Source organism: Talpa europaea, assembly GCF_964194135.1.
Source record: "Talpa europaea genome assembly, chromosome: 3".
Taxonomy (NCBI): domain Eukaryota; kingdom Metazoa; phylum Chordata; class Mammalia; order Eulipotyphla; family Talpidae; genus Talpa; species Talpa europaea.
Genome location: NC_140069.1, coordinates 116,170,320 through 116,197,289, shown reverse-complemented (window position 1 = coordinate 116,197,289; position 26,970 = coordinate 116,170,320). Strand labels below are relative to the sequence as shown.

General features: G+C 39.2%; 1 protein-coding gene across 2 annotated transcripts; it reads left to right on the top strand.

Moving 5' to 3' along the window:
• Nucleotides 1–652: 652 nt before the first annotated feature.
• Nucleotides 653–26,847, top strand: DNAJC2 (DnaJ heat shock protein family (Hsp40) member C2; the record flags this gene model as incomplete). Of its 2 annotated transcripts, XM_084229995.1 has the most annotated exons (17): nucleotides 653–716; nucleotides 2,755–2,945; nucleotides 7,906–7,981; nucleotides 11,501–11,599; nucleotides 12,257–12,398; nucleotides 13,972–14,052; nucleotides 16,034–16,099; nucleotides 16,584–16,675; nucleotides 16,750–16,871; nucleotides 17,377–17,526; nucleotides 20,941–21,029; nucleotides 21,103–21,172; nucleotides 23,155–23,339; nucleotides 24,060–24,160; nucleotides 24,277–24,384; nucleotides 26,364–26,518; nucleotides 26,773–26,847. In XM_084229995.1, 17 exons carry the CDS (start codon nucleotides 653–655, stop codon nucleotides 26,845–26,847), a joined length of 1,866 nt encoding a protein of 621 aa, XP_084086121.1. The 2 variants fall into 2 exon arrangements, with proteins under 2 accessions (XP_084086121.1, XP_084086122.1); XM_084229996.1 differs by lacking the exons at nucleotides 20,941–21,029; nucleotides 21,103–21,172.
• Nucleotides 26,848–26,970: the final 123 nt, after the last annotated feature.

Below are 26,970 nucleotides of genomic sequence, written 5' to 3'. Positions count from 1 at the left end.
ACTAAAGAGGGGTTTCTTTTCTAAATGTTTTGGGGATTAAGTGAGATAATGTAGGTAAGTTACTTTGTAATGGCACAACAAAATGTTACTTGTTATTTTGGCAAACACAAGTACTTTACAGGTATATAAGCGGAATTCTCCGTGGTTGTGCCTGTAGATTTTCGTAGTCACTCTCACTACTGATTATTACATGGTTCCTCATTTTTCGTTTATAGTAGAATTTCTGAAAATCAGTGGTTAGGTTCAAATTAACATATAAAGTAGTAGGAACTTCAAAGGGCTACAGCAAGCGCTACTTTAGAAAATTATGTTGTATGTACGCTGTCTGGACGATGACAGGTATTTTTTTACACTCGGAACTGGTGCGTCTGGGAACCTTTCTTTCGTAAGTCCAGGTTCCCGGCCGGATCTGAGTCAGCGGAGGGCTAGGCTGCTGCACACGTTGGCGGGGGTGGGTGCGGGTGGAATTGGCCTCCGCACCGCGAAAGACCCATTACGGAAGTAGTTATTGGTCGTCTCCATGCGCCGGTTCCTGGGCACCGTAGAGCCAAGGCGCGAGGCTCAGAGGCGAAGGTAGAGCTAGAGGGCAAGCTCGGCGCTCTCCGCCCGGGACGCGAGCCGCTGTGCCGGCTGGGCTGGCCGCGGCGCCATCATGCTACTCCTGCCGAGCGCTGCGGACGGCCAGGGCACCGCCATCACCCACGCTCTGACCTCTGGTACGTGCCCACTCAACCCCGAACGCGTCTCGCCTCAGCAGCCCCTGTCTCAGTCCTCCACCTTGGAGACCCCGAGTTCTCTCTGTCCTTGCTCCTGGCGGCTAGCTCCTAGACATGTGGGGCCGTGACGTGCCTTTTTGCTCCTTGTTGTACATAATCTCCGTCCAGACTGGAAGGAAGGAAGGAGGGGGGCGTCTGCCTTCTGCCCCTGCGGTTTCTCCCTTCTGTCGTGACTGCTGACTCATGGATCGGGCTGAACAGTTCGGAACCGAACCCTCCAGTACCCTAAAAAGGTTCTCATAAAGCATCCTCTTGTGTACGGCAAGAGGTTGCCCGCAGCGAGCACCCCACGTGTCTCTGGTCGTACAAAGCCTAGCAGCTAGTGCTTTATTAAACACCTTACTACCTCTCTACATTTGCTCCGGCTTTGTTTTTTTAAACGTCAGAACTCAATGTTCCTCATACTCGGTATGGAAAGATTGTTTACCTGTGCTGCTGGTAAGGTCCGGTAGACACTTTTAAAGACAGTCAGTCATTCGGAGTGAAACTTGTCCTGCTGCTGTAGGGTGTTAAGTACACAGCTCGGGGCTGTCGCGGGTCTTGTATACTTAGTGTCCAGTTTCAGTGATCTACATTAATTACCGTAATGTACTTGAATATGATTTTGAACGTATCTTATGGCACATGTTTCATTTGTATTTAAGGAAGTTTCTGTCTGTTTAATTTTAGAACTAGAAGGAAAGGTTTGAAAAGTCTTTAAAGCCACACCCACACTACAGTTAGTACTTCTTGGACGTAGTGCTGGAATCCTCTCCTGTATATGGTGGACGAAAACTTCATTTCCTAAAGCAATGAAGACGTGAAAAGTCAGTTGTTTTTAGAAAATTGTGGCTCTTAGTTGGAGGGAAACCTTAGATCTGAGTTACTTATTACTGGGCAGAGAGAAGCTTTTTACTACATATGGAATAAGGAGTTAGAATTCAGGTGTGCACGCTTTACCTGAGCCTAGTTATCTTTTTGAATTATTAATATGCAAATGTTCAGTGATTTCCCCCATTACAAGAGTAATGATAAAACCTTTTAAATGTTTGTGATTTTCAAATGTGCTTACAGGTTATTCAGTCTTTCAAAACTGTGTCAGATATTGTTTTTTACAGTTGAAGACATCTGTGACTTACTTTACGTAGCCACTAATAGTTAGACCTAGACTAAAATTCCGTTTCTGATTTCAGACCCAGAGGGTGTGCCATTGTAGCACGGGTGCATTGGTAAATCCCCATTAGCTGCTTAGAAGATTGTCCTTCAGAACACATCAGTGCTAATGAATTCTTAAAAAAATTTTAAGGCTCTCTGATTTCAAGGGTTTTAAATAAGATAATTTTGAGTTGTTTAGATGATTTTTTTATGAGACTACTTCTTTATTACAGCTAATCATTATTTGTTGCTTCATTACAAAAATTGGTCTAAAAGTAATGTAATTTACCACATTTCTCCCTTTTCCTCATCTCCCTATTAAATCCCCAGAAAAACATGGAAATCCTGGTGACATTGCTGAAGGTTTTGTCAGATAACTAGAAAAGTTTGCGTGAATACTCTGCTAATACTCAGAAATGATTATTCTTTACTAACCACATGTCAGATGGATTACTGCAATCTTTTTGTTAATTGGTAGCTTGTTTGTTTTTAATGTTTATTTTTATTAGAACTGGGGTGTAGGCTAGAAGTGCAGGGGGTAAGAGGATTTACCAGGAACAGAGCTGGGAGTAGAACAAGTGGATCTACTGAAATACACAGGCAAGACAGGAGAGGTCTGCTGTGCCATGTGGGTTAGCACCCTGGCTAGGGATGGAACTCAGGCGGTAGAGGTGATAGCGCTGAGACTCAACCCCTAGGCCACCAGGGAGATCCCTAGTTGATGGTTTTAAAATTATATTCCGGTGCTGTCATGTTTTGGTTTTACTTCCTGAGAAAATGTATTGCCTTGAAACAGATTTATTCTTCAATATATTGAAGTCTCTCTTAACACTTTCAATCACAGCCTCAACACTCTGTCAAGTTGAACCTGTGGGAAGATGGTTTGAAGCTTTTGTTAAGAGGAGAAACAGAAATGCTTCTGCCTCTTTTCAGGAGCTGGAGGATAAAAAAGAGTTATCAGAAGAATCTGAAGATGAAGAATTGCAGTTGGAAGAGTTTCCCATGCTGAAAACACTTGATCCCAAAGACTGGAAGGTATTTCTCAGTCTTTTGTTCATTCAAATGCTTCAGTAAGTATAGGCAAGATTTCCCGAGGTGTTTCCCATTCCTAAACCATATTTTTTATTTTTTCATTTATGCATACAAAAACTGGGGTCCAGGCCAGAGGTGCAGGGGGTGAGAGGATTCACCAGAGACAGAGTGGGGAGCAAAACAGGCAGATCTACTGAAATACACTGCTAAGAGGAGCAGCGGGGAAGACAGGAGAGGTCTGCTGCACCATATGTGGGCTAGCTCCATGGCAGGGGTATCGATCTCAGGCCACAGAGGTGATAGCATGACAGTGCTATGACTAAACCGCTAAACCACCAGAGAGGCCCACTAAACTATGTTTTAAGGTGCTTCAACAAGAGAACCATAGTTGAGCACCTGTTTATTGTTAAACCTTAAATGGGGTAACATCAATCATTGGCTACTCTCTGCTGGAAAAATCCAGGAAGGTTACACAGAAAAGAATGTTTGAACTGGTCTTAAAAGGATGAGTGGCAATTTCTGAAGCAGAGAGGGGAGAAAGTGCATCCTGAGACAAAGGAATAAATTGCAGAAGTGTAAAGGACTAAAAGAATATGTATCACTTCTATAGGGACTAATGAAGAGTACAGCAGGGTACTTAGGGGATGGTGGTGAGAAATTAGGTCTGAAATAGACTCTGGACCAAATTCTTTTTAATGCCAGGCTGAGGAAGAAATTCAGATTTTATTTTCAGGGCAATGGGAAGTCATTAAAATTTTTAAAGCTAATTTTAGAAAACTAATTCTGGCATTACAGAAAAATTGCTTGAAAAGGAAGGGCAGGATTGGAAGGAAAGTGAGTAGTTTGCTGTTGCAGGACTAGTCCAGTCATCCAGACTTGCCAGTGAAAGCTTGAACTAAATTTGTGGCCATGTGTTAGGGAAGAAGCGGCCGATTTGCTTTTTTGTGTGTGCCAGACTTGACTATCCTTGGTGACCTTGGCTGTGTGGTACAAGATAATGAACATATTTGGAAGACCTCTGAGTATTCCAGCTATAGGAGCTGCTAGGTTTGATGTCAGTAGCCAACACTGAGATGCAGAAATAAATTTGTGGAAAGGTGGTGTTTATATTCAAATTTGCTATGTCAAAATTGAGATGGTAATAACATACGGGTGAAGTCTTGTAGATAGTTAGAAATTGATCTGTGAAAAGAGGTTAGAACCAAAATATTTGCAAGTCACTGGCACATAGGTGGTAGTTGAGGCTGAGGGGAATTGAGTGACATCAGCCAAAAAGAATATAAGCAACTAAGTATTCTATTGCTTAAGTAAGAACTAGTATAAATCTCAAATGTATACACTGTGGAACTAAAGTACACAAATTCAAATCTGGTTCTGTTCATTTAGTGTGCTATGAACTTGAAGAAGTCTACCTGACACCTCAGCACCTCATTTTCCTTTTTGGTACAATGGGGTTGCTAACAGTACAGAAGATTATAGTAAAGATTAATCAAATGAGACATACAAAGCATTTAGCCTAGTGCTGGCACATGATAAATGCAAAACAAATAGTAGGTAATAATACTTCTTATCTCATAGGTTGTTGTGAGGATCAGTGAGGTAACGCGTGTGTATGTATAAGCACTCAGAGTGTTGATTGTCCTTTCATCAATTTTAAAAGGAAAGGATTGGACATTGAGGAGCTTGGATATTTAAGGGGTGGACAGAGGAGGAGAAATAGCATAGTTTACTAAAAAGAATGAAATAGAAAGAACATCCCCCCCCCCCCCCGCCCCAGACATCTGTAGTGCAACAAAGATTTATTGAGCACTATAGCCTTTGAGAAACTAAGGAAGGAGAAAGTCTCAAGAAGGAAAAACAGTTACCAGTGTCACTGCTATGTGGAGGTCAATCATTTAACATGTAAAATGACAGAAAGCCCCTGGACTTGGCAAACAAAGTTTAGGTGAGCTGATGGAAAGCAGTTCCAATAAAATAGTCGGAATGGCAGAAGACTGCAGTGTGTTGAGAAGTGGTTAGGAGCTGATGAAGTAAGTGGAAAATACTGTCTTTCAAACAGGGTAATAGAGAAAATAGTAACTTGAGGGGAAGACAGGGTCAGAAGGTAGAAAGGGGAATATTGACATCTCCAAGAGGAAAAAGGAAGAGAAATGGAGAAGTTCTGTGGTATAGAAAAGAATAGGTGACATCAGAGCAAGATAGCAGGGTTCATATTTGTTTAGTTTTTCATTCAGCAAATTAGGATCAAACATTTGCTGCATGTCAGACACTGTTCTAGATGCTGAGGATAGTGTGCTAAATGGGAGAGTATCACTGCTCCAACACAGCTTATACGCCAGTGAGGAGGCAGACGCGTAATCAGGAACTCAGTGGTATGGTAGTGTCCTGATGACTGTGCTGGAGTGATTGAGTAGGTAGGAAAGACCTGTAGTGTTGACATTAAGATAAAATATGAATGGTGTGTGAAGATGTGGGAGAGTGACATTCCAGGCAGAGGCTTGTGCAGAGTTAGGAAGTTTGGAATGTCCCAAGAGCTGAAAGAAGACAGGTGACTGGAGCAGAGTGAATGAGGGCGGGTTAGAAGGTAAAGAGTAGTCACTGAAAGCCATTGGAGAATTCAAGGCTGACAATGTTTTGGTACTTTGGAGGGAGCAAAAAAGGAGTGGAAATGGAGAGAGAAGTTTCTCTATGTTATATAAAGTGATGACATTTAAACTGATACCAAAGGATGAGAAGACAACAGCCACATGGAGAGAAGAATGTGCACGGCGGGAAGAATGGCGGCCCTCATGTGGGGAAGAGCTGGGCATCTTCAGTGAACTGAAATGCTAGTCTTGTATTTGGAAATAGTTGACCAAGGTAGTGAATGACAGGACAGGAGCATAGAGATGGAGCTGCTCTGCATATGTGGAGCTCAGAAGAGGAGAATATCACTGTCAAGTGAGCTGGGGAGTCCTCAGCATGTACAGGGGACTAGTGTTCTTATAGCTCCAGCAGTGGGTATAAGCTCACCTAGGACCAATGTATAGAGAGACCAAAAGAACCTCGGTACTAAGTTTTGCAGGTCTCTGAGAAGCCAGTCTTAAAGTGGCTGACAAAAGCTACTGGGTGGTAGGAGGAAAATGGAATTATAGAAACTGAAGGAAGATAACATTTCAAGAAGGAAGTTGACTGTGTTGCTGCTGGCAGTTCCAGTGACGCGAGGGCAGATGAGTAATCTTGAATTTAGCACCTGGAAGTAGATACTGAAGAGAATAGCCCCTGTGGGGGTGGACACTGCAAAACCAGATTGGAGTAATATGAGAATGAATGCTAAAGGGGCTAAAAATAGTGGGCAGCTTTTTCAAGAAGTTTAACTTTGATGGGCAGCAGATTTTAGAAATGGGGTCATAACTAGAAAGGAGGCCATAAAAAATGATAGATAACAAAGCATCTTTTTATACTAATTAAAATAACCCAGTTGAAATTTAAGGTGCTAATAGAAAGATGCTAGTATTTGAGGAGACTCAGAGAAGGTGATACTCAAAGCAGGAAGGATGGTGTAATCTTGATAGAACAGGCTTCCTTAGTTGGGAGGAGAGGGGAAGGGAGATGTCTGGGTATAGATGGGATGGTAAAAAGGTGGTGGCATTTGAATAGATAATTTAAAATTTTTTTGTTAAGCAGGAGGCAAGTCTAATAATGAGAGGGTTGAGAAGGACTGTGAGGTTTGATGAGACACTCAAGGACAGAAGGTATGAAATAGTCATCTGAGGGAGTGGAAAAGAGAACCAACTGGAATAAAGTACAGTTGACAGGCATAATAAAGAAGTGCATGGGCCTCCCTGGTGGCGCAAGGGGTTAAGCACAGCACTGTAAAGTTATCCGTAGCCTCTGCAGGAGTCCCCAACCAGCCAGGGAGCTACCCACATGGCACAGCAGACCTCTCCTGTCTCGCCCACTGCTTCCCTCAGCAGTTTATTTCAGTACATCTGCCTATTCTGCTCCCTACTCTCTCTGGTGAATCCTCTCACCCCCTGCATCTCTAGCCTGTACCCCAGTTCTTGTATGCATAAACAAATAAATCTTTAAAAGAAAAAAAGTGCATCCATGAGAAGTTTGCTTAACACTACTTTTTCCCCACTCATTCTCCAATTCTAGATACACCCTTTGAGTTCCATAAGGTGCCTTCCTCAACTTGTAAATTAGCTCGGATACTAAAGCAGAAATGAATCTCGTGCTTCTATTCCAAGAAAGTTCATCCCTTAGTTTCTCAAAATTCCCATCCAAACTTACCTTCTTTGCTCCACATGGCTCCTGGTCCTGTCATTAACACTGGCCCAACCTATTCAGGCTCTTGTAATTTTCCCCTTAGTTCTGAAATCTTCCTGCCATACCTTGATTTAAGGATGGCCACAGAATATTTACAGATGTTAAGAGATAAAGGGATCTTTGTCAAGTAAGGTTAGAAAATGCTGGGTTTTATGGGTTTCTCTTAGCCTTTTTTTTTTTTTTAATTGCAGAGCTTCTCGGAACCTTTATTATTTTGTGTACATACAAGTCATCAAGAAGGCTATACAGTAATCCATGTAAAACTTTTTTTTTTAAAGATTTATTTATTTATGCATACAAGACCTGGGGTACAGGCCAGAGGTATGGAGGGTGAGAGGATTCACCAGAGACAGAGTGGGGAACAGAACAGGCAGATTGACTTAAGTACACTGCTGGGGGGAGCAGCGGGCGAGACAGGATCAGTCTGCTATGCCATGTGGGTAGCTCCCTTCCTGGGGATCGAACTCACACTGCAGAGGCTGTGGATAGCTTCATAAAACTTACATGACTACCCATTCATTTTATGCGGAACTTCTCATAGGGCTCATGCTATGGGAATGTCACTTTGGAAGACACTGTTTTATAGCGTCTATGTAAGGGATAGGATATATTGCTCTGTTACAAACTTGTTTTCCTTTTGTGTCTTTATTAGAACCAAGATCATTATGCAGTACTTGGGCTTGGTCATGTAAGATACAAAGCTACACAGAGACAGATCAAAGCAGCTCGTAAGTACTAAGTTATTTTGAAATAATCACTGTTGGTAAAGGGAAATGTTATCCTTTTGAAAAGATATACATGATCATAGTCTATAGCCACAGTTCAAGACTTAATAGCATGTGCTACTTCATCAGCATAATGTACAGCCACAGTCTCTTTTACCTTCAAAGCAATCAATCTTGTGTGTGGACTTTCTCATTAGTGATAAGAAATAAGGGGGGATGGGAAGGCGAGAGATTGTGTTTATCCCAATAAAGAACATTCTTCCATTGACAACTTTTTTTTAAGATTTATTTTATTTATGCATATAAGAACTGGGGTACAGTCCAGAGTTTCAGGGTGTGAGAGGATTCACCAGAGACAGAATAGGGAACAGAATAGGCAGATTGACTGAAATACACTGCTGAGGGGAGTAGAAGCGAGACAAGAGAGGTCTGCTGTGCCATGTGGGTTAGCTCCCTGGCTGGGGATGGAGCTCATCCTTCATTGGCTGCAGATAGCTTCATAATGCTGTGACTTAACCCCTTGCACCACCAAGGAGGCCCCGCACTGACAACTTTTTAAAACATCTTATTTCACCTTCCTTTGGAAGTATCGCCTGTAGTGTTCAGTGGAAGCTGCCTTGTTACTTGGGTTTTTTGATGTTATTTTTGTGGTCTTAGGTCACTCCTTAGTTGATGTGAGAGTTTTCTGATGCTTCATTGTTTTCATGGGCAAGGTCAAAAGTTGGTAATGAAAACGTAGGGAACCCAGTCTTCATATGCCTTATAAAACGTCATCCCTTTAATGCTCCTCTGTGCCCTATCCTTTTATTTTCTTGTAGATGTGGTTCCCTGTACGTCATTTGGTTCACCTGATTAATAAAGTGTAAGGAAACCGTAAAGGTGATTAGTGTTCTGTGCTTTATCTCAGGAGTATGTTCTGCCCTCTAGCGAATGGATATTGAGGTCAGAGGAGGTGAGATTGTAGTCAAAAGAGTAGGGAGTCAAGGCAAGTCAAGAAGAGAGAGTATTACACTTAGAGAAAGATGGCTAAGAGACCTGTCACATGTTGAAAAGTACTAGTTGAGACAAAATATAGTAAATAACCTCAGAATTTTTCCCATTAATGCTTATATTAAGGAAAATCACAGGAAATGTGTTTCAATAAGGTGAAGGAGTTTATCAGATTATTTCAGAACTATTACTGGAGTCCTTTAAAAGCTGGCGTGATTTTAGAATAAACAAATGTCAGTGCATTTGAATAGTATTTTAATTATACATAAATACCAGGAAAATTCATTTGCTATGGTAAAGTATGTGTAGAGTTTTACTAAATAGAAGAATAGTATGCAAATACCAAATATTTGCTAAATTTGTCTTGATGTATATAAATTTGTAAAAGAAACTATGAAAATTGTTGGTATTTTAAGGTGATGGAATTATCTCTCTAAAGATAAAAAATGCACAGTTGTGGAAAAAAATCCATTCACCTATATTGAGTCAGTTCTTTTTATTGGCATAATAGAAAAATTTGAATATTCTCTAGCCAAAAATTTTACACAGTGCACACATTATTAACATATTTGGAATTAAAATTCATTCCCTTATTGAATATTCTCAGTATTCAGAAGGAAACTTGATTTTTTAATCTCCCAGATTACCTTTCTTTTTTAAACTGATAGTGTTCTTTAACATCCTTTGCCTTTTTTTTTTTAAAGATTTTTATTTTTATTTATTTATTTATTCATTTATTTATTTATACAAGCAGTGGGTACAGTCAGAAGCGCGGAAGGGTGAGAGAATTCACCAGAGCCAGAGCGGGGAGCAGAGCAGGCAGAAGGACCGAAGTACACTGCTGAGGGGAGCAGCAGGCGGCAGGAGAGGTCTGCGCGCCATGTGGGACCCTCCTCCGGTGGCCGGGGAGCGGCAGGGGATCGGGGATCGAACCGGCGCTGCAGAGGCTGCGGGCAGCTTCGCAACCCAGCCGTCAACCGCTGCGCCACCGGGGAGGCCCTCCTTTGCCTTGTTTTTAATGTTAGGTAACATATTTTGCCTCCGCCACCAAACTGCCCAGGGACAGAGTATGAAACAATCTTAGACATTCCCTTCCCCCATAATATACATGAATGACTGAAGAGTGATTAGGAAGAATAATCAGTGGGAAAAAAACAAACAGTGAAACAATGATATCACCTCTCTCAGACTTAAAAGGTTGAAAGGAAAGCCTTGACGTTTCAGTGAAATACGAAGAAACTGCATTGGGGGACGATGTAGGCATTGCCGAAAGAAACTAGAGAGAAATAGGTAGACTTGCCTGTAAACCAAAGCATGAGGGCAAAATGTGGAATTAGAAAGGTGTCTTGAGATTGAGCATGTTTGTAGGCATGTGACAGGTTTCACTACTCAGCACACACTTGAATTTCAAAGGAGAAGTATATGACTTAGGCTGGGCTGGACATAATCCATTTTTGCCAGCAGGAGTGGAAGAGTACCTTAAAGAGAATCTTGTGGTTTTTCCCCTGATTCAATGGCAGTGAAAGTAGTCTGTGCTTAGTTTCTGTAATGACCAACAGTGGGGGGATCATGGAGCACTCTGTTGGGTGATGGTGATGAGTGGACAAAGCTATGCATGTACAGGGGCAAAGGGTATTTAGGAAATCTCTGTACATAGAAAAGGCAGCATACAAACAGATTGAGGAGTGAGTCTGCCTGAATTGAAACACAGCTTAGTCTGAGCTTTGGGCAGGTTGCAGTGGTCATTGCCTCATTGTGCATCATTAACCTGGTCTATAAAATTTAGACAATAATAGTACTTTCTTCATAGCATTATTGAGAAGAGTAATTGATAGTGACTGGCACCTATTAAATGTTTAGTAGAATAGGTAGCCAGTATTCATTGTAAGTGACTCACACAAACCAAGAAGTAAAACTAAGACAACCTCTCCTTCATCTGTATATAAAAAAATGAAAGCTAGAAATACACATAAAACATTGTTGAAGGCCTCCCTGGTAGCACAAAGGGGTTAAGTCTCAGCACTTTGAAGCTATCTGCAGCCACTGCTAAATATGAAAAAATGCTTCCACTATAAAATTATTAAAATAGTTATCAACACTTGAAAAATTGGAAATTGTCTCAATACCCAGCAGTAGGAAGATAGTTAAGCTATGATAAATCTATTTGAAATACTGTGCACTAAGCAGTCATTAAAAGAATTTGAGGAGTTGACAACACAGAAAATGCAAATGCTGTAATGTAGGAAAAATTGCTATATGATTATACCTAAATGTTTTCAAGCATATGCTTAAGGAAGAAACAAAGTTATGTGGAAATACACCAAAATGTTACCAGTAATGGGACTGGAACTTTGGCCAATTCTTAAAATAGTTCTTTTGGTTTGTCATTTCCACATTAATAAGCATATATTTTACTATAGGAGATAATATTTTTAAATTAGCATTTTGATTTTTAAAAAGGCTCTATTTAGTTTTGTTTTTATTTTTAAGTTTTGATGCCTAAAATGACATTAAATCTGACTTATTTTGTAGATAAAGCAATGGTTTTAAAACATCACCCAGACAAACGGAAAGCAGCTGGTGAGCCAATAAAAGAAGGAGATAATGACTATTTCACTTGCATAACAAAAGGTAAAAAAAATAAAACTTAGAGTTAGAAATTTCAGATAGTGATGATTATGTAATTAACTGGGATTGGGTTTAATCTTCATTTTGAATACTTTGTAGAACTAAACTATTGTTCGGATGTTTTGCTAATTTAAAATCAAGAAGTTGGTTATAGTCTATAATGTGATCCACAGCTGTTTATTGCTATTCACATACCCTTATCCTCATTAAGCAAAATAATATAGGAATCTACCAGATCTAAATGTTTCCTTAAATGTTATTTTATATTTTGACGCTAATTTCTAAAACATTGCATATATACACACCTTTCAAATCTATTCTTGCTGTCCCACTCTTACACAGCATTGAAGCCCAAAGCCCTTCGATGTTTATAACCTTGGGATCTAAAAGCTAATTTTCTAGGCATTTCTTTTTCCCAAAAATTATGCCTTCTTAAAGGATGAGTATTTAAAGTTTTGTCATTTGCCTTCCAGAAGCAGTAAGAAGTCCAGTTAAATCAAATAGTGCTGGAGCTATCATTGGATTTAATTTCTCCCCTCCCCACAAGATCACAAATTTTTAAATAAAAAGTGATAATTTTTTCTTTAAGGAAGGGAATTTTTTTTCTTACAGAAAACAAATATAAAGCCCTTGTCATGTGACTATATCATTTTTCCTCAGCTTATGAAATGTTATCGGATCCTGTGAAAAGACGAGCATTTAACAGTGTAGATCCTACTTTTGATAACTCAGTTCCTTCGAAAAGTGAAGCAAAGGACAATTTCTTTGAAGTGTTTTCCCCGGTGTTTGAAAGGAATTCCAGGTGAGTTAAGGCATCCCTCCTTCTGATCATAATTCTCTGTTGGCATGCTTGTAGGCCTCCAAATTTCTGCCTTTTTCCTCTGATAATAGTTATGTTCTCTTCCTCTTCCACAATATTTAAGCCCTCTGGTGAGTGTACTGCTATCATTTATTTTATTCTCTAAACAGAAATTCTCCGTCTCCACAGTGAAATTCTTTCATACCTCCTGAGATAATTTCCTTTTAAATTTACTTTTGGGGAAAGAAAAATATGACTTTATGTACTTAATGCAAGTAGAACTTCATGTGATATTGACACTTGGGTGACCGTAATTTCCATTTCTGTTGTGTCCTCTTTATTATTAATAGGTAATCTAATTGATCCATTATCATTTGAGAAAATCTTTTCTATTTTTTGTCTAATTATGATAATGTTTTGTAATGAAGAATGATTTATATTTAATATTAAATCATATGTAACATTTCATGAAGTTAGTTTTTAAACAGTTTATACCAATATTCCACATTTTTTGGTTCCATCTGCACTGGGATGTTTCCTTAGAGCTCAGTTTCACTACACATTGGAATCTCCCAGAGAGCTTTTAAAAACTCAGTTCCACCAGGGAAGATAGTTGATTGGTTTGGAGTTTTTTTGTGCTCCCAGTTGATAGTGATGTCTTTGAAAACCACTTTTGTTTCGCGATTTGGTGCAGCCTAGTATTTCCTTCCTCTCCTCCTCCCTTTACAACAGTGCTAAAGGTGGTTTTAAAAAGTATATACTATGGACCTCCCCGGTGGCGCAGTGATTGAGTGCTGGGTTGCAAAGCTGCCCGTCAGCTTCTGCAGCGCCGGTTCAATCCCAGGCCTCCGGGTGAGGGTCCCACATGGCGCACAGACCTCTCCTGCCACCCGCTGCTCCCCTCAGCAGTGTACTTGGTCATTCTGCTCTCCGCTCTGGCTCTGGTGAATTCTCTCACCCTCCCGTGCTTCTGACTGTATCCAGTACCTGTATAAATAAATAAATCTTAAAAAAAAAAAGTATATACTATTTTTTCATAGAGTGGAAAATGTACATTAGTAACTGCCTCAGGATCCTTTCAAAGACGATAAGGTGATTAACCTAGAAGCCTGACTCTTAGGGAAGGTGGTGGCAATGAAGGGGTAGAAATCTTCCCCCGTATTAACAATTTAAAGGTAGGCCTATAGATTTCTTGTATGCTACCTGTTTAGGGGCAGCAGTAAATGAGTTTAGGAAAAGAGGCTATTTAGGAAAGGCTTTTAGGAAAAGAGGCTATAGGCTATTTTTCTTAACCAGCCTGGCAGCTGCTACAACTCTGTAATTTAAAAGAACTGACGATAACCTGGTGGCTAGAATACTGTTCCATTGTTTACTCCCGCCACCCTCTCCACCCTTGCTCTCTATTTATTGCACCTTCATTGTCCATACTTCTACTGACCTTCCAGCGCCATCTCTTAGTCATAGATGATATAGGGAAGGGTGATTGGAAGGAATTAGTCAAACCTTATCTTTTAATAAATGAGCTTGTCTGTTTTTATAAATATTTTTGATTGAATTTTTCCTTTTAATATTTCAGATGGTCGAATAAGAAAAATGTCCCTAAACTTGGTGATATGAATTCATCATTTGAAGATGTAGATGTATTTTATTCCTTCTGGTAAGTGAATACACTTTGTAATGTCATTTTTTAAAAGGACACATATTTAATATTTGATTAACAATTGAGGGATGGGAGAATCTAGCAACTTCACTGAACAAAAGCACTATTGAGAAATTAATAAAGATTTTCCCCATAATGCTATATTATCTCCTATATGATATTTAGTTTTTCTGATTTTTTCCCCAGTCTTTTCTATGATCAAGTATGCTTTAGCAGTAAAAATGAAACTTGAGGGATCATTTGAATTCAGTAAAAATAAATGTATTTTATTTAGTGTTCTTCCTTGAGTCCATAAGGAGGAATTCAAGTGCTGTGTTTCAGTAACTCATTAAAATAAGCAAATAGGGCCTCCCCGGTGGCGCAGCAGTTGAGCGCTGGGTTGCAAAGCTGCCCACAGCCTCTGCAGCGCCGGTTCGATCCCCGGCTGCTCCCCGGCCACTGGAGGAGGGTCCCACATGGCGTGCAGACCCCTCCTGCCGCCCGCTGCTCCCCTCAGCAGTGTACTTCGGTCCTTCTGCCTGCTCTGCTCCCGCTCTGGTGAATTCTCTCACCCTCCCGCGCTTCCGACTGTACCCAGTGCTTCTGTATAAATAAAAAAAAAAAAAAAAAAAAAAAGCAAATATTCAATCGCCATTTTATGTTGCATGTGCTGTATTTTCTCATTAATTAGCTGGTAAATATGAAAATAAAATGACAAGATTTAGTTTGTCAGTTGTAGTTCATTTTATTTTCAGAGAATACAAACTCAGGATAAAAGAATAACTAATAGGGTTACCAACTGTGACAGATTAGTGAAAGCAAAAGCTGGGAAAACTTAAGTCCCAGGCAAGAAAGAAACCTGAAAGAGATAGTGGAAGTGAATGGGTTTGATTTAGGAGTAGTAAGTGTATTTTAACCAAATAAAGTATTATTTTTTTTTTTTTTAAAGATTTTATTTATTTATTTATTTATACAAGGCCTGGGTACAGTGAGAAACGCAGGAGGGTGAGAGAACTCACCAGAGCCAGAGCGGGGAGCAGAGCAGGCAGAGGGACCGAAGTACACTGCTGAGGGGAGCAGCGGGTGGCAGGAGAGGTCTGCGCGCCATGCAGGACCCTCCTCCGGTGGCCGGGGAGCAGCCTGGGAATTGAACCGGCGCCACAGAGGCCGCGGGCAGCTTCGCAACCCAGCGCTCAACCGCTGCGCCACCGGGGAGGCCCCCAAATAAAGTATTATTAAAAGACGAAGAAAGAAATGACTTGAGGGCCTCCCCGGTGGCGCAGCGGTTGAGCGCTGGGTTGCGTAGCTGCCCGCGGCCTCTGCAGCGCCGGTTCGATCCCCCGGCTCCTCCCCAGCCACTGGAGGAGGGTCCCACATGGCGCGCAGACCTCTCCTGCCGCCCACTGCTCCCCTCAGCAGTGTATTTCATCAGTCTGCCTGTTCTGCTCCCCACTCTGGCTCTGGTGAATTCTCTCAACCTCCCGCGCTTCTGACTGTACCCAGTGCTTGTATAAATAAATAAATAAATAAATCTTTAAAAAAAAAAAAGAAATGACTTGAGGGCCTGCATGGTGGCGCAGGGGTTGAAGACACAGTACTATCAAGCTAGCCACAGCCATTGAGCCATGAGTTTGATCCCCGGCCAGGGAGATAACACACATGATGCATCAGACCTCTCCTGTCTCGCCCACTGCTCCCCTCAACAGTGTATTTGAGTAGATCTGCCTGTTCTGCTCCCACATTGTCTCTGGTGAATCCTCTTACCCCTACCGCCCACACACACCTCTGGCCTACACCCCAGTTCTTGTATGCATAAATAATAAGTAAATCTTTAAAAAAAATAAATGAGCTTAGTGTTAATTTAGTACCAAAAAGGGAGGAATGTATTAAAATAAACTTATCCACTTTCCAGTAATATTTCTTAAAAATGTATGCATCTAAATTGATAGCAAAAGGAAATTTCATTCATTTGTTTTGGCTTTATTTCTGTCTATATTAGGTATAATTTTGATTCTTGGAGAGAATTTTCTTATTTAGATGAAGAAGAAAAAGAAAAAGCAGAATGGTATGTATGTAACTCATTAAAAAAAGGTATTTATTTGGTTCTTTGGTACTGATGATATACAAATATACTACATGTATTTTCATATTTTCTCTTTGTGTATCCTTGGTAAATGAGTTGTTTAGTATTTTGAGATCCCATCTGAAAAGTTACACTAAATCAGTAGTTGGTTGGGATATGCCTAAGAAATTGCCAAAGATTATAATTGTCAAAAAGCTCAATTCAGTAAATTATTTTTCTTCTGGTTATTTAACGTAAATTTACTTTAGTTTTTCTTATGCATCAAATTTAGAGAAAAATTCTTTTGACATGAATGTCCAAAAAAAGTAACCAAAGTTAATATTAACTAGAATTATCCATTAACTTATGTTAGAATTGGAATAACATTTTAGCCTTCTGTTGTTTACATGTAATGTTAAAAATCATTGCTTTTTCTAGCCATATCATCTATAAGCAGTAGTTTGCTTTCCAATATTTTGTTTTATAGTCGTGATGAGAGGAGATGGATTGAAAAACAGAACAGAGCAACAAGAGCACAGAGAAAAAAAGAAGAAATGAACAGAATAAGAACTTTAGTTGGTAAGTATAATTGATGTTTTTGTGAAAGTTCTTTAAAAGTGAGAGATTCAAAAGATTAACTTTTCTTCTGATAGACAATGCATATAGCTGTGATCCAAGGATAAAAAAATTTAAGGAAGAAGAAAAAGCCAAGAAAGAAGCAGAAAAGAAAGCAAAAGCAGAAGCAAAACGGAAGGAACAAGAAGCTAAAGAAAAAGTAAGATGACATTTGTAGGAGTTCGATTTTAAATGTCCATTAAATCTTTAATTTTAAAGTAAAGAAGTGGATATCCTTGGAGAACAGGAACTGGAGTTTTTAAGAAAAATTATTAAAAAGCACATGCTGGTTTTATGCAAAAAAAAAAACTTTTTAGTTTAAAAACTATTATCTGGAAATAGAAGTAGGTGCTACTATGAATGAATACTGACTGGTTGTTTCAATTGTTAGAGGAGTCTTCTTTACCAGCAAATTCTTGAGCAAAAACATGACTTCATATTACGTTCCTTGAATACTGTGCTTGTTTCCAATATGTCTGTTTTACTAGTAAATGTATATAGTATTTTCCCAGCTGCTTTTCTCAGCTTAATCTTGTCTTCAGTAGGTTGATGTAGCACCTATTTTTCTAATTTAATGTATTAAAATAGTTGGTTTTTTTGAATAAGCTGACAAATTTAAAAATTCTACTTTTCTTACTGAATGATTTTACTCACCATTGTTAAAGCAAAGACAAGCTGAATTAGAAGCTGCTCGGTTAGCAAAGGAAAAAGAAGAGGAGGAAGTTAGACAACAGGCGTTATTGGCAAAGAAGGAAAAAGATATTCAGAAAAAAGCCATTAAAAAAGAAAGACAAAAACTTCGAAACTCCTGCAAGGTATGTTGGATTATGATTGAATAAACACTTGATAAATAAATCAAGCTGCTGATTAAGCCTAAAAATATCTTTTTATATTATGCAAGTATAATTAAACTTGTTTGGATACATTTTATCTCAAAGTGTAAATGTTTTTAAATTCACTTTTTAAAAAGTTGACACATACAGTAGTGTGTTAGAAGCATGCTGAGCCCACAACACTTTCACAGATGTGTATTTCAGCTTGCAACTGATAGGTTTTGACATTTCCAAGCCACAATTGATTTATTCAAATTAGGACTTAAATAAGATCAATACAGTGGCTTCAATTGTTGTATCTCCTAATTGTATTTGTGACAGACCATCTACCACACCATCTCCTCCCACCCTGTTGTCCTTGATTTGTTGGAAAAACTGGATCATTTGTTAAGAAAATGTCACAATTGGGTTTTGTCTGGTTGCTTCTTTAATGGCGTAAAGTTAACATTTATCTTAGAACAAATTCTTTTCAAAGTTAAATTTGGGTGGTTTTTAAGAAACTAAAAACTTCCATTTTTATCTAAATAAAGGCCTATCATTTAATATTGGTAATGTGCATTCAAATCATTCTGACCAGAAATTATTAACTCAGAAACCCTAAAATTTTCAAATATAGTTTTGCCCAGGAGTTTTATTTTTTATTTATTTATTATTTAAAAAAGATTTATTTATTTATTTATTTATTTATACAAGCACTGGGTACAGTCAGAGGCGCGGGAGGGTGAGAGAATTCACCAGAACCAGAGCAGGGAGCAGAGCAGGCAGAAGGACCGAAGTACAATGCTGAGGGGAGCAGCGGGTGGCAGGAGAGGTCTGCGCGCCATATGGGACCCTCCTCCGGTGGCTGGAGAGCAGCCGGGGATCGAACCGGCGCTGCAGAGGCTGCAGAGAGCTTCGCAACCCAGCGCTCAACCGCTGCACCACCGGGGAGGCCCAGGAGTTTTAAAATGTAATTTTAAACTGGTAAAGTCAAGACCAGTATTGTTTTTTATCAAATAGCATTGAGTGAATAAAATTCTAGGCTATAGTAGAGATTGCCACACAGTCTTTTGTACTATGCTGTGGTAGTGAGATTCAGTAAGTGTGTACATGCTTACACTGCGTACAAAAATTATCTGTCATCTTAATGTCCAGACACTAGACACTGGCATCATATTCTACTACAGGCCATCCTAAATATTTTTTTTTTTAAGATTTATTTATTTAATTATACAAGCACTGGGTACAGTCAGAAGGGCGGGAGGGCGAGAGAATTTACCAGAGCTAGAGCGGGGAGCAGAGCAGGCAGACTGACGAAGTACACTGCTGAGGGGAGCAGCAGGCAGCAGGAGAGGTCTGCATGCCATGTGGGACCCTCGCCCGGCGGCCTAGGATCTAACCGTCACTGCGGAGGCTGTGGGCAGCTTCGCAGCCCAGCACTCAACCACTGCACCACTGGGGAGGCCCAGGCCATCCTAAATTTTAACCTAAAATTTGGTTAAAATAAAATTTTCAGTTAATAATTAAAAATAACCTGCCCTAAATCAGACTTTGAAAGCAGTTTAATAAAATACTAGTACACATTGTCTTTTCAGGCTTCTGGTAAAAGGAAAATCTAAATAGAAAAAAATGAAAGCTTTTCCTAAATTTACCTCACAGTTTTGAGAAGGATCCAGTATATCAAAGTGAACATGGCCTCAGGGCAAGCTACCTGGGTGTGAAGTCATTTTCCACTTATCACTTAGCAGCTGATGCCCTTAGACAGTCACCTTAACCCCTTTGTGCCTCAATTTCATTGCCTATACAATAACTGAAATAACACCTACTAATAGAGTTGTAAAGATAAAATGAAATCATTCACCTGTAGCATTTGGCACATTTGGCATATAATGAAAATTCAATAAAGCACTTTAAAAAGCAAGTTAGAAAATAGAAAGCTTGGAGGTTCTTAGAGATGATGCATAAATGACAGTAAAATTTCTAGCATTTGGCAAGTTTGTTTTATTGCTTCCTTCATATGTGAGTTCATTTATTCCTGTGTACCTGATTAGCACTTAACTATATGCCAAGCGGTTATGATTGCTGTGGCTGTAATGATGACACATTCCTTGCTTTCCAGAAATCTGATTAATGATTAGAATGACAAACAGGTAGTTCAAACACTTTTGAGTCCTGGAATGAGATGGTAGCCGAGACAGCTTTCTGGATCTAGTGGGATTTAGCCAGGTGAAGCAATATGTGTATGGCATTAAAGATCCAGAGAATTGAGGTTTAACGAGCCAGAAACAGCTAAAGAAGTGAAGAGCCAGATCTCGTATGATACTGTGTGTTGTGGTAGTTTAAATCTCATCTTGAGATTTTGGTCAAGCTGTTGAGAAGACTAGACCCAGCAAGACCAGTAAGGAGTCTTTTGCTATGACCCAGGTGAAAAAGTATTATGGTTGAGCCAAAGTAGAGATAGGGGAAATACTGGGTGGATGACATGAATTATTAAAGAAAATAGAAACCAAAGGAGGAGGAAGAGATTGAGCATGTCAGTTCAGGCCATGTTGTGCCTGCATTACTTAAATAAAGATACTCAGTAGGTGATTGGATATGTGGGTCTAGAGTTCAAGAGCAAGATCATCATGGTCATGCCACAGTCAACTCAATGGCACTGGAGACCATGCGAGTAAATGAGTGCACTAAGGAGAGGGCATAGATTGAGGAGGGTGGAGGACAAGACTCTGTCAAACACCAGTACTTACAAGGTACTGATGGAAAAGGGGAGCCTCAGAGGGAATGACCCAGACAGGTAGGTAGAAAATCAGTAGTTTTTGAAAGCATACGAATGTGTCAGCAGTAAAAAAAAGCATTGGAACCTTAGTTAGAGCCAGGTTACATGGTTTAAGAAAGAAGTGAGGAACATGAGACATGAGTGTCAACAGCAGTTCAAAGAAGCATGGGAAATACTTTCCAGTTCTTAGACATACAGATATATCATGATATTCCATTCTGAACATGATGTTGAATTCATCAGAATTTTGCTAATACCTCTATTCCTGAACACTTTACTTTCACATTTAAAAATTCCAGTAAATTGTATGATTCATTATATACTAGAAAGAATAGTCTAACACATTTTATCATACAGAATTTCTTGACTCTTTAAGTGCTTTTCTGAGGAATCATTCTGACTTATAATATCCAAGGTGTTCCATACTTGCACCTTTCTTCCCTACCCTCTTGATAGTGCCTTTTTATTGCCAGCTGCTGAGAGAGCTTCGTAGGGCGTGCTCAGTACAGTTGTGTTGATTGTAAGGCCACATGTTCACTTCAGGAACCTCTTGAGAAATTCATGCATTGTAATCATGTTCATGGATGTATTTTTCTTGAGTATCAGTAGATAGATGAAAATGTTTATGTTTGTGCTTCTAGACTTGGAATCACTTTTCTGACAATGAGGCGGAACGGGTTAAAATGATGGAAGAAGTGGAAAAACTTTGTGATCGGCTTGAACTAGCAAGGTATATCTATACAACTGTGATTAAAGTCTTCTCTTAGATTTTAGGTAAAGTTTCATCCTTTTTTTCCCATTAGCTTACAGTGCTTGAATGAAACACTCACATCATCTACAAAAGAAGTAGGAAAAGCTGCTCTGGAAAAACAGGTAATGGAAGAACACGTCACATCTACCTCTCTCTCTGCCATTTATTTATTTATTTATTTTAAGATTTTTTAATACAAGAACCGGGGTACAGGCCAGATGTGTGGAGGGTGAGAAGATTCACCAGAGATAGAGCGGGGAACAGAATAGGCAGACTGACTGAAATACACTGCTGAGGGGAGCAGTGGGCGAGAGAGGAGAGGTCTGCCCCGCCATGTGGGTTGCTCCGCAGCCGGCAGGGATCAAACTGGCACTGCAGAGGCTGCGGACAGCTTCACAGCACTGCGCTCAACCACCTGCGCCACCAGGGAGGCCCTCTCTCTGCCATTTAATTCTGCTTTTTATCACTTTTACCTCAGTATTTCCTTGCCTGATAGATGCTAAGGGCAATGAGTGTCTTATTTCCCTTTGCATCTGCCAGTGTGCTTTGCTTTTTTTTATTTTAAAGATTTATTTATTTATACACACAAGAACTGGATACTGGCCAGAGGTGTTGGTGGGGGCTGGGGTGAGAGGATTCACCAGAGACAGAGTGGGGAACAAAACAGGCAGATCGACTGAAATACACTGCTGAGGGGAGCAGCAAGAAAGTCAGGAGAGGTCTGCTGCGCCATGTGGGTAGCTCCCTGGCCGGGAATCGAACTTGTGCTGCAGTGGCTGTGGATAGCTTTATAGGTTGCGTCTTAACCCCCTACGCCACCAAAAGGCAGGCCCCTTTGCTTAGTTTTATATTTAAAAAATGGTTGCTACCATATATAGTGTTTGATTTGTGGTGTTTAGCACATTAATCATGTTTTCAAAATCATTATTAGAAAGTTTCTTTCACTCCTTGAACATTTTTGAAGGCTAATAACATTTAGAACCAAGTATCATCTTTGTTCTGTCTAGCCTACACCTTTTATTTTACAGATGAGGAATAGGCCCAGAAACTCAGTTCAGTGCAACACCTGTTTGTAACTGCTGTATCTGGCATTATAACTAAGTGGTTTGGAGAAATGCTGTTGCTACCGCAGAAGTGCTGAATAGAAAAGGCCTAAGGGTCAAAAGGTGGGGGGCACACAGTAAACAATGTAGGTTAGACAGGATGTGCCCATTCAAGGTCTAAGTTATCAGGAAAAAAGCACAGTGAAGAGTTTGAGTCAGAATGAACAGCATAAACTATAAAATACAGGTAGTGGAAGAAAGTTTTGGAGAAAAAATGTGGGAGATGAAGTTAGTTAGGAAAAGTGGACCAAATTAAGCAATTTTTGTTGTGTTTAAAATCGCAGAGGCTGGTTTCTATTACTACAGATATTTTAGTACCATTGTCTGTTAACCTGGCACATGTGGGCAGGAGACATTCAAATAGGTGTGACTAGATATAAGAATTTCACTGGAAGGATTTGGACTATAAGAGTAATGATGGGAATTATTGGAATCTCTGGGACTTGATGTCTGGTTCTAAAGATTGAAGTGCAGAAATGAATGAGTCAAAGGTGACTTCAAATGAGAGCAGCTGACAGAAGCAATAAGGTCACGTAAAAAGGTTTCCATTTTTATACTTGAGCATGTTTGAAGGTGACTGGAAGGGACGATGTAAAGGGTGGAACTTAAAGCAGAGGCCACTTTGTTATGCCTTTACCTGTTTTTTTGTTTGTTTTTGTAACAATAAATGGGATTATCTGCTAAAAGGGCAGATATGAACTTAGATTTGAAATGGCCTAATAGGTGAATTAGCCAGTAATTACAGACTTCCAAGATAGTGTCCAAGGCAAATAGATATAACATGACAGGAATGCAGACTGGATGGTTTTTGGTTCTTCAAGCTAAGCTATGCAGCCTGGAAGCCAATGAAGAAATAGCAAGAGGAAGAGCTGGTGTAGGGGTTGGCCTTGGAGGAGTATAGGGTCATTGTCAGGATGGTAGTGAGTACAGAGCCCCAGGCAGACAGGAAGTGCAGAGTAGCAAGATGCTTTAAGTCCCTGACTTATCTATGATATTTGTAGATAGAAGAAATAAATGAACAAATTAGAAAAGAGAAAGAGGAAGCTGAGGCACGTATGCGACAAGCATCTAAGAATGCAGAGAAATCAACTGGTGGAGGTGGAAACGGCAGTAAAAATTGGTCAGAAGATGATCTGCAATTACTAATTAAAGCTGTGAACCTCTTCCCTGCTGGAACAAATTCAAGGTAATGGTTTTAATGAAACTTCTCTTTGACACTTCCTAGAGCCTGGGGATAATGCAGACATGCATCCAAATAGTAAAACTGGTTATAGCACAAACTTTCAGAGATGAGTCTAGACGGACTGCCTTTCATTAACCTCTGTGGGGAATGTTGAAAAGCAAGGTCATTTTGAACCCGCTAGTCTTACCATTTACACCAACACATACACACAGCAAAGTACTTCATTGGTGCCTAAGGAAATTTAAGATCATGACATAAATCTTCACCATCATGTTGTCTCATTCCATCACCAGTTGTCCTTAGGACTAGGTTTTGTGTTCCGGTTTCTCTTTCACAATCCAGTCCTCCTTTGTTGCTTCCCAACTCAAACCTTAACTTACTGCTAGTTTAGAACTCAAAGAAGCCAGAGATCAATCCCCGCTATTTTATAGAGAACAATTTAGAGTTTATCTCCTTAAGTGTGTCCACATGGCATTACACACAACTGTGTGATTTGATTTGCATGCACAACCTCTAAGATTTTATACAAATTTATTCTGATTATAAATTGTTGATTAAAATGTATGAAAAGCAAAAGCTATAGTCTAGGCAATATTAAGAATTAGACACCAATTTAAAACTGATTCTGGAGAAAAACTAATCTTTCTGCAGTAAAAATGTAAGGGTCATTCTGGGTTTTGTTTGGGCTTTTTTCCCCTCAATTTATTCTATTGATTGCTCTAGATGGGAAGTTATTGCTAATTACATGAACATACATTCTTCTTCTGGAGTTAAGAGAACTGCCAAAGATGTTATTGGCAAAGCCAAGAGTCTTCAAAAACTTGGTGAGTTTTGCAAAATAGCTTTGTTGTTACTCTAAATACCTATTTTAAAAATAATTATGCAATTTAATAAATGAGTGAACTGATCTGTAATAAATTAAAATTTTTTAATTTCTTAGACCCTCATCAAAAAGATGACATAAACAAAAAGGCTTTTGATAAATTTAAAAAAGAACACGGAGTGGTACCTCAAGCAGACAATGCAACACCTTCAGAACGATTTGAAGGTAATATAAATTTTGTTTTTTCTAAAGTAAAAAATGCTGTGTATCCACATGTGTAAAGATATGTAAGCCCTAAGACTAAGGTTATGTTGAGGATGAATGGATGTAAAGGGTGTGTTTTCAGGAAATTCATCAATTTACTTCAGCTGACACCACTGAGAATTGTAGTTCTTACATTTCAGATGCAATTACAGAGGGGCTGTGTACCAGTCTACAAAGCAGTTAATGGATATTGGGACTTAATGTGATTCAAGTAAGGTCTGTAGTCTAGGTAATAACATTTTATCAAGGTTAATTTCCTGATTTTGAAAAAGATAATTATGTAAGAAAATGTGCTATTTAAGGAAAAGCATTTCAGAGTAAAGAGGCATCATCATGTGTACATTACATGATTCAGAACAAAGTATATCTGCATGTATAGAAAAAGAAGAAGCCAAATATGGTAGAATGTTCACATTTGAGTTATCTGGATAGTACATAAACAGATTTGAACATAGAGGAATATTCTTCTGAAATTAAAAAATGTTAGGATGCTAACATTGTCTTGATTACTCTAGATCAATGTTTTCCAAACTGCATATCATTACCCATGAGTGGGACATGAAATCCATTCAGTGGATCAAGTACACACACGTACTATGTAGAAGGGTATAGTTTAAATTTTTGTTCATGTGTGCATTTTAGCATGTGACATTGTTTCTTTCTAGTTGCGATTTTCAGTTTAAAGATTAGGAGAGACATAATATTCTAGAGAGAGGAAATCACTCTGTGGTTGCAAATATCAAGGGTGACTTTTTTTTTTTCCAGGCTGAGCTTTATTTTCTTAACCAGATGATTGTGGCAGTTTCAGAACACCCTGCAGAGGGTGCTACAGGGATTTGTTTATTCTCTATTTGCTCCCTTACACCCTACCATAAAAAATACAACATTCAGGTATTCACACACTGTTCTGGGCCCTTCTTTGGAACCTGTTTGTACGTTGGAGGCAGACACTGATGGTTGTGCAGGTGGCCAGTTTGTGAGGAGAAATGGCGTCCCTGTGAGGGCATGAGTGAAGGCAGCATGGAATGTGGCCATGCCTTTGTCCCCATTATGGGTATAATGGGCAGGCCCCTCTCCAGCTGCACCATAAAGAGCAAGATTACACCATTTGCTTTGAAATGTAATTTCACATAGGAATTTACATATTTCACTAACTTTGGTATTGAAACAAGAAATGAATCCAAACTATGGTGTTAAAAGGGACTTTCAAGTGCTTGCTGGAATCTTAAAAGCGGACTTCAAAAATGCTTCTAATCTGCTTTCAAATGTAAGTTCTCTGCCTTATTTTGAGTAGGTTTGTTTGTAACTTTTCACTATGTTTCTAATTAGGAAATAACTTAGGTTTCTAGACTTCACTTTGTATCAGGTAAGTTCTACTGAACTGCCCATCATCAATACATACGTCAGTTTTTTAGCCATGTAATATTTTCATTTTCCCACAAAGTGGGAAATGTTTTGTGAGACATGTATGAAATGTCACAATTTTATAGGATGTGGTAAAAATGCCTCCAGCACTGAAACCTTGGGCACTTGGCTTAATTTTGCTACATTATTTTCTCCAGTAAAACAAGAATGTTTCCAGGGTCTAATCCAGATGTACGTTTTCTAAAGTCAGAAGTTCTTAATGACTTGTGATTGTATTTTTTAACCTAATGGTACAATTTTAATAAATTCAAATCTGATTTTTTTCTTGAAGGCTAGTGAATACAATGTTAGGTTGTAAGAGACCAATAATAAAGCCAAGTATATTATTGTGCTTAAATTTTCTCACTATTTAATAGGTTTATGTGTCTCATCTCTAAAAGTTTGTTTAAAGTGACACATCACAGATTTGAATTTTATCAAGATATCTGCACAACGAGAGATCTTCTAGTAAGATGGTACTCAATGAAAATTTTCTATCAATTAGGATATTTTTCAAATTAGAATTTTTCTTACAGGTCCATGCACAGATTTCACCCCTTGGACAACAGAAGAACAGAAGCTTTTGGAACAAGCCTTGAAAACATACCCAGTAAATACACCGGAAAGATGGGAAAAAATAGCAGAAGCAGTGCCTGGCAGGACAAAGAAGGACTGCATGAAGCGCTATAAGGTTTTACATTTTTACATTATTTTTATGGTATAGATTCCATATCTACATTACACTTTTGAGCTTATTTCAATACAATAGTTGTGTGGGCAATATTACAAAGAAATGACTAACTTTAGCGCTTTTTTAGCTCTGGCAATGAAATTTACCTCTTCCCTTGTCTTTTATCCAATTTGAACTGTTATATTGCTAGCATTTGGCATAAAGGTGTATGTTTTGTATGCAAATTCTGAGTTTCTTAAAACCTTCTTTCCTAGGAACTTGTGGAGATGGTAAAAGCAAAGAAAGCTGCTCAAGAGCAAGTGCTAAATGCAAGTAGAGCCAAGAAATGACTTATGACAATCTTTGTTGTGTGTGCATTTTTATAATAAAACTGAAAATACTGTACAATTTTCATTCTTAAAATTATACTTATGGTGGTAATTTGAAAGTGTGCTATTCACTGTGGTATAGTC